This window comes from Parasteatoda tepidariorum, chromosome 8 (genome assembly GCF_043381705.1).
Source record: "Parasteatoda tepidariorum isolate YZ-2023 chromosome 8, CAS_Ptep_4.0, whole genome shotgun sequence".
Taxonomy (NCBI): domain Eukaryota; kingdom Metazoa; phylum Arthropoda; class Arachnida; order Araneae; family Theridiidae; genus Parasteatoda; species Parasteatoda tepidariorum.
Window position 1 is genome coordinate 84,855,706 of NC_092211.1, and position 14,148 is coordinate 84,869,853.

General features: G+C 27.2%; 1 protein-coding gene across 1 annotated transcript in view; it reads right to left on the reverse strand.

The window, feature by feature from the left end:
- Positions 1-9,441, reverse strand: part of LOC107448084 (RNA polymerase I subunit RpI1) — a 59,000-nt gene extending 49,559 nt beyond the window's left edge. Inside the window, exons 1-4 of the mRNA XM_043046507.2 lie at positions 9,317-9,441; positions 7,629-7,791; positions 5,394-5,521; positions 2,440-2,656 (exon numbers count right to left, since the gene is read on the reverse strand). Of these exons, the coding sequence (XP_042902441.1) occupies positions 2,440-2,656; positions 5,394-5,521; positions 7,629-7,785 (502 nt within the window). The 5' untranslated portion in view covers positions 7,786-7,791; positions 9,317-9,441. The remainder of the gene's footprint in view (positions 1-2,439; positions 2,657-5,393; positions 5,522-7,628; positions 7,792-9,316) is intronic.
- Between the last annotated feature and the right edge of the window lie 4,707 nt (positions 9,442-14,148).

The window sequence follows — 14,148 nt, forward strand, 5'->3', positions numbered from 1 at the left end:
CCATGATATATGCATAATTTCATCACTAATGCTTACTCTAAGGAAGGGAAAGTGAATACTAGTCTCAAATATCTTCAGGGTTCAATTTAAAATATCTTGCAAGAGTCCCATTTTATGCAATTTTAAAAGTAATTTTTTAAAAACCTGAGATCCTATTTCAACCAAAAACTCATTCTTTAAAGCAAAAATATTTTTATAAGACTATAAGCATTTAAATATTGAAAAAAATTTAAACAAACTGATTTATCTATAGTTGGTTCGTCAATAAAATTGAATCTCATTATTTTTGGTTCATTTAAATAAGGCTTTGCCAATAATTCACACCAAAGTACAAATTTTCATGAGTATAGAATTTCAATTTGGTCCTTAAACGGGCTTAATTTTTACTAGATTTACTCTTGATAAGAAGATTTGAACCCTCCTTTATAAATATTCCTGGCAAATTTCTTAATGTGTAATGTTATTAAGTATGTAATTGCAAAACACAAAGTCAATTAAAAAAAAAACTTCTGTGTTATAAAAAAATAAGTATATTCACTTAGTTCATTAGAATAACAGTTTCAATTAATAAATTTTTGACTTTTTAAGCACTCAGTCTGGTGAGGGAAAAATTGAGCCCCGTTTATAGATCTTTACTACTTTGATAATTTTTTTTTAAAAAATACATACTAACTCTAAAAACATTTCAATTACAAATTACACTTCATGATACTTTATGTTTATGTATACATTTTGTTTGCATTCTTACAACTCAACTTGTTACATCAACCCATTACATTTTCCATAATTTGACAACCAATGAGTACACAATAAACACAAATATCAATAATAGTATTAATAAAGTAAACACAGATATGAACAAATAGAACATAATTTCAGATTTGATTCTAAGCTTATTAAACTAGAGTAAGATTTAACTTTGTAAAAGAATGCTTTATTATGATTTATGCCTTATTTTTATAGAGNTAAAACCCAGACGGGTTGGATTTTTTCAAAAATCGCCGGGTTTTTTCAAACCCTGATTTTATGCAATTTTAAAAGTAATTTTTTAAAAACCTGAGATCCTATTTCAACCAAAAACTTATTCTTTAAAGCAAAAACCAGAAAACAGTCTGGTGAGGTAAAAAATTGAGGCCCGATTCTGGATCTTTACTACTTTGATAAACTTTTTTTTAAAAATACATACTAACTCTAAAAACATTTCAATTACAAATTATACTTCATGATACTTTATGTTTATGTATACATTTTGTTTGCATTCTTACAACTCAACTTGTTATATCATCCCGTTACATTTTCCATAATATGACAACCAATGAGTACACAATAAACACAAATATCAATGATAGTATTAATAAAGTAAACACAGATATGAACAAATAGAGCATAATTTCAGATTTGATTCTAAGCTGAAACTAGAATAAGATTTAACTTTGTAAAAGTATGTTTTATTATGATTTATGCTTTATTTTTATAGAGCTTGTTCATTCAATTAATATTCCAATATAACGTAGTTTTCTTAATAAAAGTATAAATTTTAAGGAATTAGAACAAGCATGATTTTTTACAGAGGAGCTGCCAACTTTCCAAACTAGCTATCAGTAATCAGAAGTAAAATAACACAGAAATATATAGTTAATGCCTATGAAATTCAAATTAACACAACTTTAAGGTGTATTGTATTATTTAATTTTAAAAATAATGCATGAGTGAACTATTAAATGTAAAAAGCAATACTTAAATAAAAATGCTACATTAAAAATTATACAACACTGAAATTTCATTCTTCATTATAAAATTAAATCAATTACTTGAAATAAATGTTCCAGTTTTTGATAAAAATTAAAACTGGCAATTACTGCCCTTTTCGCATTTTAACCACACATTTGTCGTCCAGCATTCGAATTCACGTGATCATTTTGTGCTTAGCATTTAAGATATGAGTTTCTGTTCTATTAGTTTATGATAAGGAAAGAAGATAAAATTTTACTATAATTTGTTGAAAGGGAGAAAGATGAGATTTGTTTGCTTTTTTCAAAATTTATTTTTTGAACAAATCATTTTTGTTTTTTCATTTATTGTTTAAAGACATTATTGCAAACAACAAAATCTCATAACTCTTGGTAATTATGGAAGAAAAAAAAGATATTTAAAACAGAATATAAAGGAAATTCTTAAAAACCCTCATTTTTATTATTGAACCATAAGGCTGTAATCATGACAACAAAATTGTAGTTATGGATAAATCCTAATGATACATATCTTTGATTGCATGAAATTCCAAAGACCCTAGCAAGAAATTCTTAAATGACCTTAGACCTAATTATTCCATCCATGCCTATTTAATGAATTGAGCCTGCTTTTGATAAACGTACAATTAGAATGCAGCATAAGAATATTTTTAATTTCATTCTAATAACAAATATTAAATAAAATTACCTTTAATTGCATCATCGTATTTAACATGTAGCTTTGCTTGTATACTCATTAAATTGTCATCAATAGCAGCATTTTCTGTATCATCTACCACTTCAGCCAAGTCATAAACAGTCTTCACCAGCCCCTTATCAAGAGCTTGTAGCTGATATAACAACAAGTGTAGAGCAACAGATGACGCTATCAACCGGTGACAATTAAAACAACTTCCACGAAGCAACTAAACAAATATGAGAAGTTCCAAATAAACTTAATACTAAAAAAAATATCACACTAACTCAACAATGCATCATTATCACTAATAATTTATATATAGTAACTAAAATATGAGATTTTACAAAACAGTTGGTGAAATTCATGTATACATGATTTTATTACTAAACTCAAAATTATAACAATTCTACTTACTGGATAAGGCAGATTATGACTTTAATTACTTAAAAAATGACAACCCTGTGTTGTGAACCCATAAAAATAATTCAAATAACTGAGAAACTATAAAATGCAGAATCGGGGAGGGGCAACAATAACATAAAGATATAATTATAGAAATGCAAGATAAACTTAGATTCTGTTTGAAAGTTATACAAGAATATAAAGTTCAACGTTATGAAGATGATTACCAATTTTTCTTTTATCCCATACAAGGAACTGTTATTCAGTTCCTTGTATGAGATAAAAGAAAAATAAAATACAATACAATACAAAAGAAAAATAAAATACAATACAATACAAAAGAAAAATAAAATACAATACATGTACAATAAAATACAAAAAATATTTAAATTTTTACTGATATTTAACTATAAATATAAGTTCAATTAATATTTCACTATTCATTATATAGTTTTAAGACTATCCGGATAAATTATAAAATTAAACGATTAGATATCATGCATAAAGTTAGAGAACAGAACTTTTTATTTATAAACTATAATACATAGATAACATAAGATTTAGATAACATAACATTAGCAATTAAAACTAAAAATATAGGCTTAAAACGCGAGCTGAATTTCAACTTATAACCGAAACAGATGCTTCTAGACTAGACTGTACCAGCTGATACTAATCCTTTTTTTGTTGGGGGATGAAAGAACTCGTCCCTGCTTCCTAAGCTTCAAGGTTAAGAAAGAACCAGTTTTCTTTCATCACAAGGGGGGAAAACAAGGAGATGGAAGAATTCCTTGTTCTGAGGTGATTCCCCTTCAGGTGGAGGGGGATTCCCCTTTATATTCTTTGTTATCCATACAGAGCTGAAAAGAATGACTGAACTTTCCTTATCAGCTATGAACTTTAATTCATTCCCCACCTTTACCTCTTCATTTACTGCTTCATTGTTGCAAAAGAGTTGTGGGATTCCCCTTCAGGAGAAGGGGATTCCCCTTTATATTCTTTGTTATCCATACAGAGCTGATAAGAATGACTGGAATTTCCTTATCAGCTATGAGCTGTCATTCACACCCCACCTCTTCATCTACTGCTTCATTGTTGGAGAAAAGTTGTGGTTTTGCATTAAAATTTTTATTTTAAGCGATTTTTTAAAAATTTTTTCTTTTGAAATTTTTTTTGAGGAACTGGACGTATGAGTCCGGATTTTAGAGATTTCCGGATTTCAGAAGTCTGGATTTTCGAGGTCGTACTGTACCAGAATTTTTGCAATCAAAAAAATCTTACTCTCAGGAAATTTTCATTATTAATCTTGCAAAACAGCTTGATGTAGGTGGTTTTAATCATATTTATTTCAACAGCAGTGAAAAATCAAAACTTGCAACACACTCATATATTTTGTTTGATATTTTTAGATCCTGAAGATGGTTTAGTTATTAACTCATATTCCCCTATTGTGTAACATTTAGTTTTATTGTATTTTATAAAGTTTAAAGAAAAAAATTATACTCTGTTAGAGTGCTTAAATCCTTATACAAACAATATAACAGGGCTGAAATAATTATAAGACAGAATAAGGGGATGATAGTTTTAAATAATACAATCTAATTAATTTCTTCATTTCTTACACAAATGAGGAACTGTCAGGAGTTGGACTGATCATTTTAGGGTGCAAACCAGGGCTGGCAAAAATCAATTTGAAAAAAATTAGATTTATTTTATTTAAATTGGATATATATATATATATATATATTTGACATTTACCAACCAAAGCATATGATAAAATGTAGCAATAATACTTATTATTTAAAAACAGTACAATAGCTAAAATACTTAATATTTCTAAGTAAAATATAACAAACTAATTATTGAGTAAAACCATAAACCTTTTGAAGGTCAACATTCTAATGAATTTAAAATAAAGTCAAACAATTTGTTAATTATATATCAAATGAAGAGTAAACTAGTCAGGTAGAATATTCACTGAAAAAAAAATATTTAAGTCACTTTGAATAGGTAAAGTCTTTCTTCACTGATATACATTCATTACATAGATAATCAACATAAAACTTATTGGGCATAATTCATATATGTTTATTGCTAGCACAATTTATTTGTCATGCAGATGATAGAAAATTATAGAACTTATATGCTACTTTTATCTACATTTTTTTTAATACAATGGTTTAAATCCCAGTTATTATTACCTGTTTCCTTATTATTAATTGCCAATTCTTAACTATTCATTTTTTACAGTTTCCTTACATTTACATTCAACTTTCATTATTAATAAAATCAGACTTAAAAAAAAATCGTACTTTAAATAATATATTAATTATATTGTATAAAAATACTTTAAACCAAAATTATTAAAAAATGAAAATAATTATTTAAAAAAAAAAAAATTAAGTGACATGATTTTAACCAGGATTTATCAAATGAATCATGATTTAAATTAAAATTTGTAAAATCCGAGAATTGAATTTTAACTAACTAGTAGTACAAATCAAGTACTACTAGTATCTGTAACTAATATTACAAGTAATAAAATATATGTTACAAATAACCTGATATAGATGAGTTACAAAAACAGGATTAAATACTGCCACTGGAAGTACTATGTGTCCCGGGTGTCCTGGGCACTGGAAGTAGTTGAGGCGACAAGTGCTACAGAAGTCATCTCGCTCATTTGGACCTTAAATACAAATTAGAAATGCAAATAAGAACATAAATAGAAACAAATATAATATATGAAAAAAAGAAATTCTGTAATTTTTAGAACTAACTAGCCAAACTATGAACCAAATATAAAAAGCTCAGAAATGGTTTTGTATTTTAAGGAAAAATGAAAAGAATAAGGCAAAAATTCTAAAAATTTATAACACATTGTTAAAATTTGTGCTCAATAGAAGCATTAACATTTTAAACACACTTCTAGAGAGATTGTAAAAAAGAGCATATTTTAAAACATGAGCACTAAGAGCTTGCTCTAAAAATATGAGTAAATCTATATTAAAAAATCCCTTTTTTATTTTTTTAAGTTCTCAAATTGTTTCGATACAAAGTATTTAAAATGAAGATGCACTAACTATGGTTTACAGGCCCTGACCTATAAATTGTCTTAAATTTCAATAAAACCGGTTTAACTGGTTCAACAACCAAAGTTATCTAGTTCAACCTTTCACAGAGTAATGGATTACAAGTTCAGTTTATAACACTGAGTTCAACATCTGTGAATTTCAGTTAATGAATAATAGGATCAAAGAAAAGAAAATTTCTTAAGGCAAAAAAATAGGCAATTATTTTCAGGATCAGGAGACAATTAATTATAAATTAACAATAATTTTTTAAACTCATGTAAAAATGTAACAAATTAACAAGATTTCATGTTAAGAATTCCCTAATTTGATACCTATAAAGTGGCATAATAATTTGTTTTATAAATTTAATTTAGAATCAATATTAACAACAAAAAGATTTTTTTTATATTTAAAGCAGTTTTTTTCTTATTTTTCTAATGAAATACATTAATTATAATTAATAACATTAAAAAACATTTAATTATATAACATTTAATTTCAAAATTTTTAAAAAAGTATTTTTCTTTAAACAAACGCAAAACTAAATTAGTATAACTGAAATATATTTATTAAATTACAAATTATTTCACATAAAACTAATAGATGTTAATATTTTAAAAGCTTTATCTCTCTTTTAATCAATTTTTAGTCTCCTTCTTTAAAAAATTTTTAAGTCTATTTCAAACATCAAATACAAATTTACACATTTTTACCCTCTTAACATTACTCTAGATAAAACCTTTCATATAAATGAGATCAGACTTTAAAAAATCACAGTCTATAAATTTGTAATAAGTGAATAAATTTGTAATTATCCTAAATTTAAAATAATATAGATCAGAGTCAATGATTTAAAAAAAAAAAAGATCAATTGATTTAAGTAAAGGATTTTAAAAACAAATAAATTAAGTGCTTTGAATTTTAATTTAAATAATGTCAACACTACTTGTAACCATGCTTCTTTCGATTAGCTATTTTTATTTCTTTTAAACTTATAATTGTAAAAATATCAATTATATAAACAAAATTTAACTACATTACCACTTTTAAATAGAATATGAATACACTCTGCTATTTCATAATTACATTTTTGTTAAGGCTAGTACCTAATATAGTAATTTATAGTCATTGAGGCAATGAACAACTATTCAAAAAAGCTTGTAAATGTGATTAACTGAATTTACAAATATCAAGAATTTCAAAGCAATAAAATGTTGTTTTTTTTTTTTACAGATATAAATAACGATTAATAATCTACTGTCTACCTTTAATTAAAATGTGGGAAAAGACATCAAATATTTATTTAAACAAATATTGCTGAATATCGAGTACAACTTTTCTTTTCCTAATTAATAGTTTAAAGAAAAAAATTTTCTCTGCATTCACCAAAAGTACATAATTCCTACTTTTTACAGTAAGTAACGAAAAGGAATAGAATCTATTAAGATTTATAAACTTAACATTACATAAAATTAATGTTATAATTTTGTCTTATAAAGTATATCATTATAGTAGAGAATATTATATTGTTTAGAATATTATGCTATTAGTTTCTCTTATACTATACTATTACTTCATATATTATACCATACTGTTAATATACTACACAATTACTTTATATTATTACCATACTCTTACTTTTTATTGTGTTAAAATATACAAGTCATTTTTTCAACCACACAATGATCAGTCTTAAAAAAAAAAGTTCTATATAAACCATACCTAAGCGAAGATCATATAAACCTCCATTAGCAGGATGACCAAGACTATCTAATATTTCAGTATTAGTGACCTGCAAAACACTGAGTTTATATATCTCCTCAGTAGACCATGTATCAAAAGTTATTCCTCTTATGGTCTTAAAAGTGAATTTTTCCATTGGTGTCTAAAATAGAACATTGTATGAATTACAATAAACCTTCAAAATAATAAAAATTGTGATAATTAACTTAGTTAATGGTCACAAGATTAAAAATAAATAATTAAGTTGTAAAATGAAACTTTTTCATAAGACTGTATAATCTTTCTCAGAGACTAAATGGGCACAACAAAATACACATAAACCCTCTGACTACTCAATTTGTAGACTGAAACTGCTTCAAAACTAGTGCATTTTCCCCTGTTCTTTTTTTTTTTGCACATTTTAAATATATATATGTTGGAGAATCGAAATATACATTATTTCTTTCCAGAAAAGATTTTATATGTAGATTTTCATCATGAGAAGCTAAGGTGTCAGAAAAACCAATTTCAGATGTTATAATAAGAAAAAAATTCTTTTTAATAAATTTCAATTGAATTACAGTTAATTTCTATTTACTACATAATATAAAAAAGTAAAATGTATGAAAGTTAAGAAAATATAATGCACTAAGAAAAAAATAGAAATGTAGTTTGATAGTATAGAGTTCCTAACAGGGTTCAAGGCAGTCCAGCTTAATTTCAATATTAGTACGAATTTATAAAAAAAATAATGGATTTTTCTAATTATCACTTCACGTGGCTTTTTCCTCATTTGGTTGACCCGACTGTGTAATTGCCCATACGTAAATTATTATTGTATGTGATACATATGTAATTTTAAATAGGTATGTAATTTGTTGTTTACTGTCTTTCACTAATTTTTTTCTATTTTTTCAACTAAGGTTTTGAAATATACAGAGCCTAGCATACTGTTCAGTTCTTATTTTATGCATCACTCATCTTCTTCACCTTTGGAATTACTTTTCATGGAAATGCACTATTGTGAGCAAAAATCAAGATGCTGTGATCATTTTCAATGAGGTCTCGATATCATCAGAACATTACAAAACTAGCTTAGAAAACTATGAATTAAAAGTGTGTAATGCACAACAAGTTTACCTGCGAAGCCTTTTAAATGTTTTGCTATAAATGCAAATCTTTGCTTCAACTTTTGTTGATCCTCGAAATGAAGAAATAGGTACAATTGGTCAATAGATAATACGCAATTATATTACAAGCTCTGCTTGCTTAATTAAGTGTAGGAAAGAAATCTCAACAACAACAAGCAAGTATGGGCCTAATCCTAGAATAGATTACACCGTGTATTGGCGATGTTAAGAAAGATGATAAAAATTGCAATCTGTAGTTGTAGATCTAGCGAGATTCGGTGGGTTATTTCTATTTTATATAACCAAATTTTCAGTTTACGGCTACCAATGTTCAACTCCATAGCCTTGTAATTTTGAGCCAAATCCAAAAAATTTATTAAGATAGGTAAATTTTGAAAGTACTTAAATTATAAAAAAGTTGACTTTCATTCATAAACACATCGAGGAATTATGAATAATATTTAAAAAGAAAAAAGCGGAATAAAAAAAACCAAATACATAAATCGTATCGGAATAGCTATTTAAGTAATAAAGTACATTAAATTTAAATAATATTACCCTTTGTTATTTCACTTTGAATAAAAGTTTCATGCTATAACATGTCCAAATTCAAAACATACACACATGTTAAAATTCTAGTTTCACTATGAATGAAAGTTGTAGTTTATAATATTTCTATAACTGATTTGTTTCTTATTTCTGCGTGATTTGTTTTCGAAATAATGCGCAAGGTTCATCCGTGAAAACGACAAAGAGTCCAACTGAACAATTTAAGAAAAAACACGAAAAGCAGAGCACAGTGAATACTTTTTGACATAAAAATAAAAAAACGAAGTATTTTCAGGATCAAGGATGCCTTCATCGATTTCAATTATAAACAAAACTGATTTTCAGTTCCCTTAATAATCATAATACAGAATAAATTATAGCTAATAAGCCTTATAATGCATCGTTTCTCTTGCCCTATTTCTTAGCCAAGCAAAATGTACTAATAACTATTTTCAAACGTATGAAACAAATATAATGACATAAATAAATGCCAATTCCTTATTGTTTGTGGGAATTCTCATTATAAAGATGCAAGTTATCCAGAAAACAAACTGAAGATAGAAATTCTTTTCATTGCTTTGTCTTCGACTACACGTTTAACCGAAAAAATAATAAATGGTTTAAAAATTTAAGCATTTTAGTAGTTCAACTTTGGTTTTAAACAACCAGATACAAAGAAAATTTCACTTCTCCTTACAGTCTGATAGATAAGCTGTTTATTTAAATATATATTTTATTTGCTGTTTATACAGAAACATCATAAAAAACACTAAATGAACATTCGTTATAATATTGAATGGGCAAAAACAAAAGGAACTTGTTAAAAAATGTGTTTGAAGTTTCTTCCGCCGATTGCAATGCAACTCATAGAATTTCGAATATTCTAGAATAATTCAGACTGACCTGGAATTTCACCAACAACAACTTTGATTCTTGCATGCATGTTATATAGCTTCAAGCGAACATTTCATTCCTTTGCAATGCGATTTCGAGTCGTTAAAATACCCTCTAACCGATTAGAAGTTTTGAAACATTTAACTGAGATAATTTGTGTACATGGGGGAAGATAAAAAACATATGTTAACAATGGCAATACATTTTAAGAATAATGCGCTTTTTTATTTATTTAGTAGCAAAATGTTAAATAATTATATTCACTGAGTGCATGACACGATACCCTTTAAAATTCGTAACCAAATACAAAATCAAATAAAAATATTTTTATTCCCTTTTTATTTACAAAAAATAGTGAATAGAAAATTATTTTCTTATGCACTTTTATTTTAAAAATTAAAATGTGTATTCAATGTTTAATATTAATATAACAAAGAAAAGTTGTTGTACTCGTAACGAAGTCCGGCTTCATCATAAAACATCACTTGCTCTTGTGACTTCAACGGTATATGTTGACTGTATGTACATTAAAACTTAAGTGGTTTTAATTATGTAAATAGTCTTCGTATAAAGAAATGAGATAGCGAAAATTCATAGACTGAATGTTTAATTTCAGTTTACCTTTAGTTATTTTTTATTTATGTGTAAAGAGATGTTAAAAAATATATCATTTAGAATAATTATCGAAACTAACGACAATAAAATTTAAGAACAGACCCATCTAGAAATACGAAGAGTTTATCTTTTGTGATGTATTTGATTTAATATCTAGTATCTCAATTTACATAATTCGAATTCATTAAGTATTAGCTGTAAAACAAATATTTTAAAAATATTTTTAAGTAGTAATTTATCAGAATGATAACGCTACATTTTGTTCTTACATACAATTTATATTTTTCAAATATTGTCAGCTTTTTAAAATTTATGAAATGATTTGAGATTTTTAATATGTATGGTTTTCCTTTACTTTTATTTTTTACATGCGAAAATGTCCTTGTATTTTATGACAGAAACAAAAAGCCTTTATTTTGAGTTTATAAATAGTTGATAACAAAAGAAATATTGTCGTTTTAAATTGTCCCCTTTTAAACTATTTCAACAAATTATACTCTTCTAAAAGAAATACTTGATTTTATGTAAGATGTGTGGGGCAGATTACTCGAATTTGTAAAAATAAACATGAACCAGTATTTCGTTCCTTCTTTTTTTCTCTCTTTTTTCTCTATAGTAGTTCCTGCGATCCGGAGTTCGATCCCCGACTTCGCTAAGACCCATGGAGTACATGGGATATACGTGATCGTAAAATCTGTAGAATCAAAAGACCTATGGTTGGTCTCTGATCAGTACCATGGGCACTGGGATCTGGAAAAAAATTCCTTAACTTTCGATGTCTAAAATGAGGAAGAAAATTGGGTCTAATCTAAATTGAGGAATTGAAACTAGGTCTAAATTGAGGATGTGGACTCTCAAAATTGTGATGGTATGTCTTCGGATCATGCTCAGGGATATTTCCCAGACCGACGCCAATAGCCCATTGTGCAGCTCTAGTGCAACGTAAATAAAGTAAAAAAATGAGGCAGGTAGATACCTGTCTCATTTTTTTAATATTTTATTAAAGTTTTTTTTTAAAAGTTTAAACTTCATTATGGTGTGGTAACCTCCTCTTCATTATTATTGCTTTGTGTCTGTAAAGTTTATATTTTGATATAGACTGACTAAATTAAATTTCTCGATCAGTTTAAAAATCTTAGATTTATTTAGTAAAAATAAGAAAGCAGTGGGTGATTAGTAACGGAAGTGATTGGTACCTCAAAGTACCCTACACATTTTATATGGGAATAAGGTCCCACTAGATTTGTTTGAAATTTTTATATCTTGTAGTTGAAATCCTCATGGTCTAAAATCTTTATGAACCCGATTTCAAATGATGAACGGATATTGAGAAATGGGTGGTTAAACTTCCATGTCAACGTAACTTTTAAGAGTAATTTCTAATTAGTCAGTCATTCGAAGCAATTCAAAGCTCCGTAACTCGAAAACTGTATTTTTTTAACATCGAGTCCTTTAGAATTTTTGTTCAGGAGGATTTAAACTACAACGCATGAAAATTTCAGTCAATCCGACTGAGATCCTATTGCTATCTAAAATGTCTGGGGTTCTTTTTCGACTAAAGATAAAGGGAAATTACTTGGTAAATGACGTAGCATTTTGATGGGTTTTCTTATTTTTAAACACTCTTTATCATTGATAAATATTTAATAATCTTTTTAAAAAGTTAAAATTTATTTTTTAAACAGCCTAATTTTATTATGCATCTGAGAAAAAGGAAAGAAAATAATAAAGGTTTCATTTAGAATAAAAATATAACACGGTGACTAACGTCACAAAGAAAGGACGTGGTGCAAAGTAACACATTTTTATTTTGAAATTCCTCTTCTTCTATAAGCAATAATAGGATTATTTTTTGAAATATTTAAAAAAAAAATTCAAATGAGCAGGAAACATTGAAAGTACACATAAAATGTCGCATAGTGATAAATAGAGAAAAAGCTCTAATTGACTTATGATACAATTTTCATGTGACTGATGTTACAAACAAATGTGAAATGCAAACAAACTAATCGTGATTGTAACTCTCAAATGGATGGTGTTTCCTACACTAGGGAACGCTGCAAGTTCCATACAGCCTATACTTCCAGGTTACTGTTTCCGTTGTATTTTAAAGCCATTTGGCTCACAACGTGATCATTGTATGTTTTGAGATGTTTGCAAATGTGGTATTTGATTACTTATTATTTGTGTTTACAATGCTAACAATACTTGTGCTTACAATGCTAAAGGTGCTAACACTAACGTAAGATGATGCACAGCTTGCAACAAAAATAAACAGCAATAAACAAATGGAAAGAGGCCAAATCAGGACTGCCAAAAAAGCGAGTAATTCAAAATCTAGCAACCATGTCACGTTTTTTAACAATTTATATATATATTTCTCTTACTCGGCACCAAAAAAAAAAGCCTCATTACAACTCCCCGAATGGCAGCGTTACAAAATCGACCAATTATTGCTGCTAAAAATGTCACATGGCAAATGTCACATGATGTGGCTCAACATATAGCGCTTTTAAAAACGGAAACAATAACCAGAGTGAGCATTATCAGGTTGTTCAATTCAGATTTATGCCCTAAAAACATGATAATATTTAATTTAAACTCAATTAGGAATTAATTAGGCTGGCCTTCTCCATGACTATAAATAAGTCACAAGGTCAGACTTTTGAGAAAATCAGTTTAGTATTGACTAAACAAGTTTTTAGTCATGGACAACTTTATGTTGGCCTGTCAAGAGTTAAGTCATTTGACAGCCTTTCAGTAATTGCTCCAAGATGCCAAATCTATAATTGTGTTTTCAAAGAAATTCTAAATGCTTAGTGTTAATTTCTTAGAGCTTTGCAGAAAAAAATGTTTTTTGGAAAAAATTTAATTGAAACTTCTATTGGCAGTAGGCAAGGGGAACTGCCAAAATCAAAACTCCCCGATTAGAAATGCAGCATGGCGACCTCCACGTGGTATTTCTCGGGTAATGCTAACAGCCATGCATTTTAATTTATTGTATGTAAAACATCCTTATTTTGTTCTAAAATGTTATGTACTTTATCACAAATGTTAATTAATATAGAAATTGATTTCAATAATGCTGATCACCAAAAAATATTTCATTTGGCGATAAAACAAATTTTTGTGTTCTTGAAAATGAAAGACTTTTTGAGGGTTATTATCTCACAAGGAAAAGTTAGGGTTTAAAGTTTATATTTTTAAATAATAAAATTTTTTTCTAAAACTTTCAGAATTTCTAGCATTAACTAATTTATTATACACATTTAGTTGAATTTAGGTGAGTAACTGCAATATTTGATAATTTATTTTGCTAATATGTTTCTCAT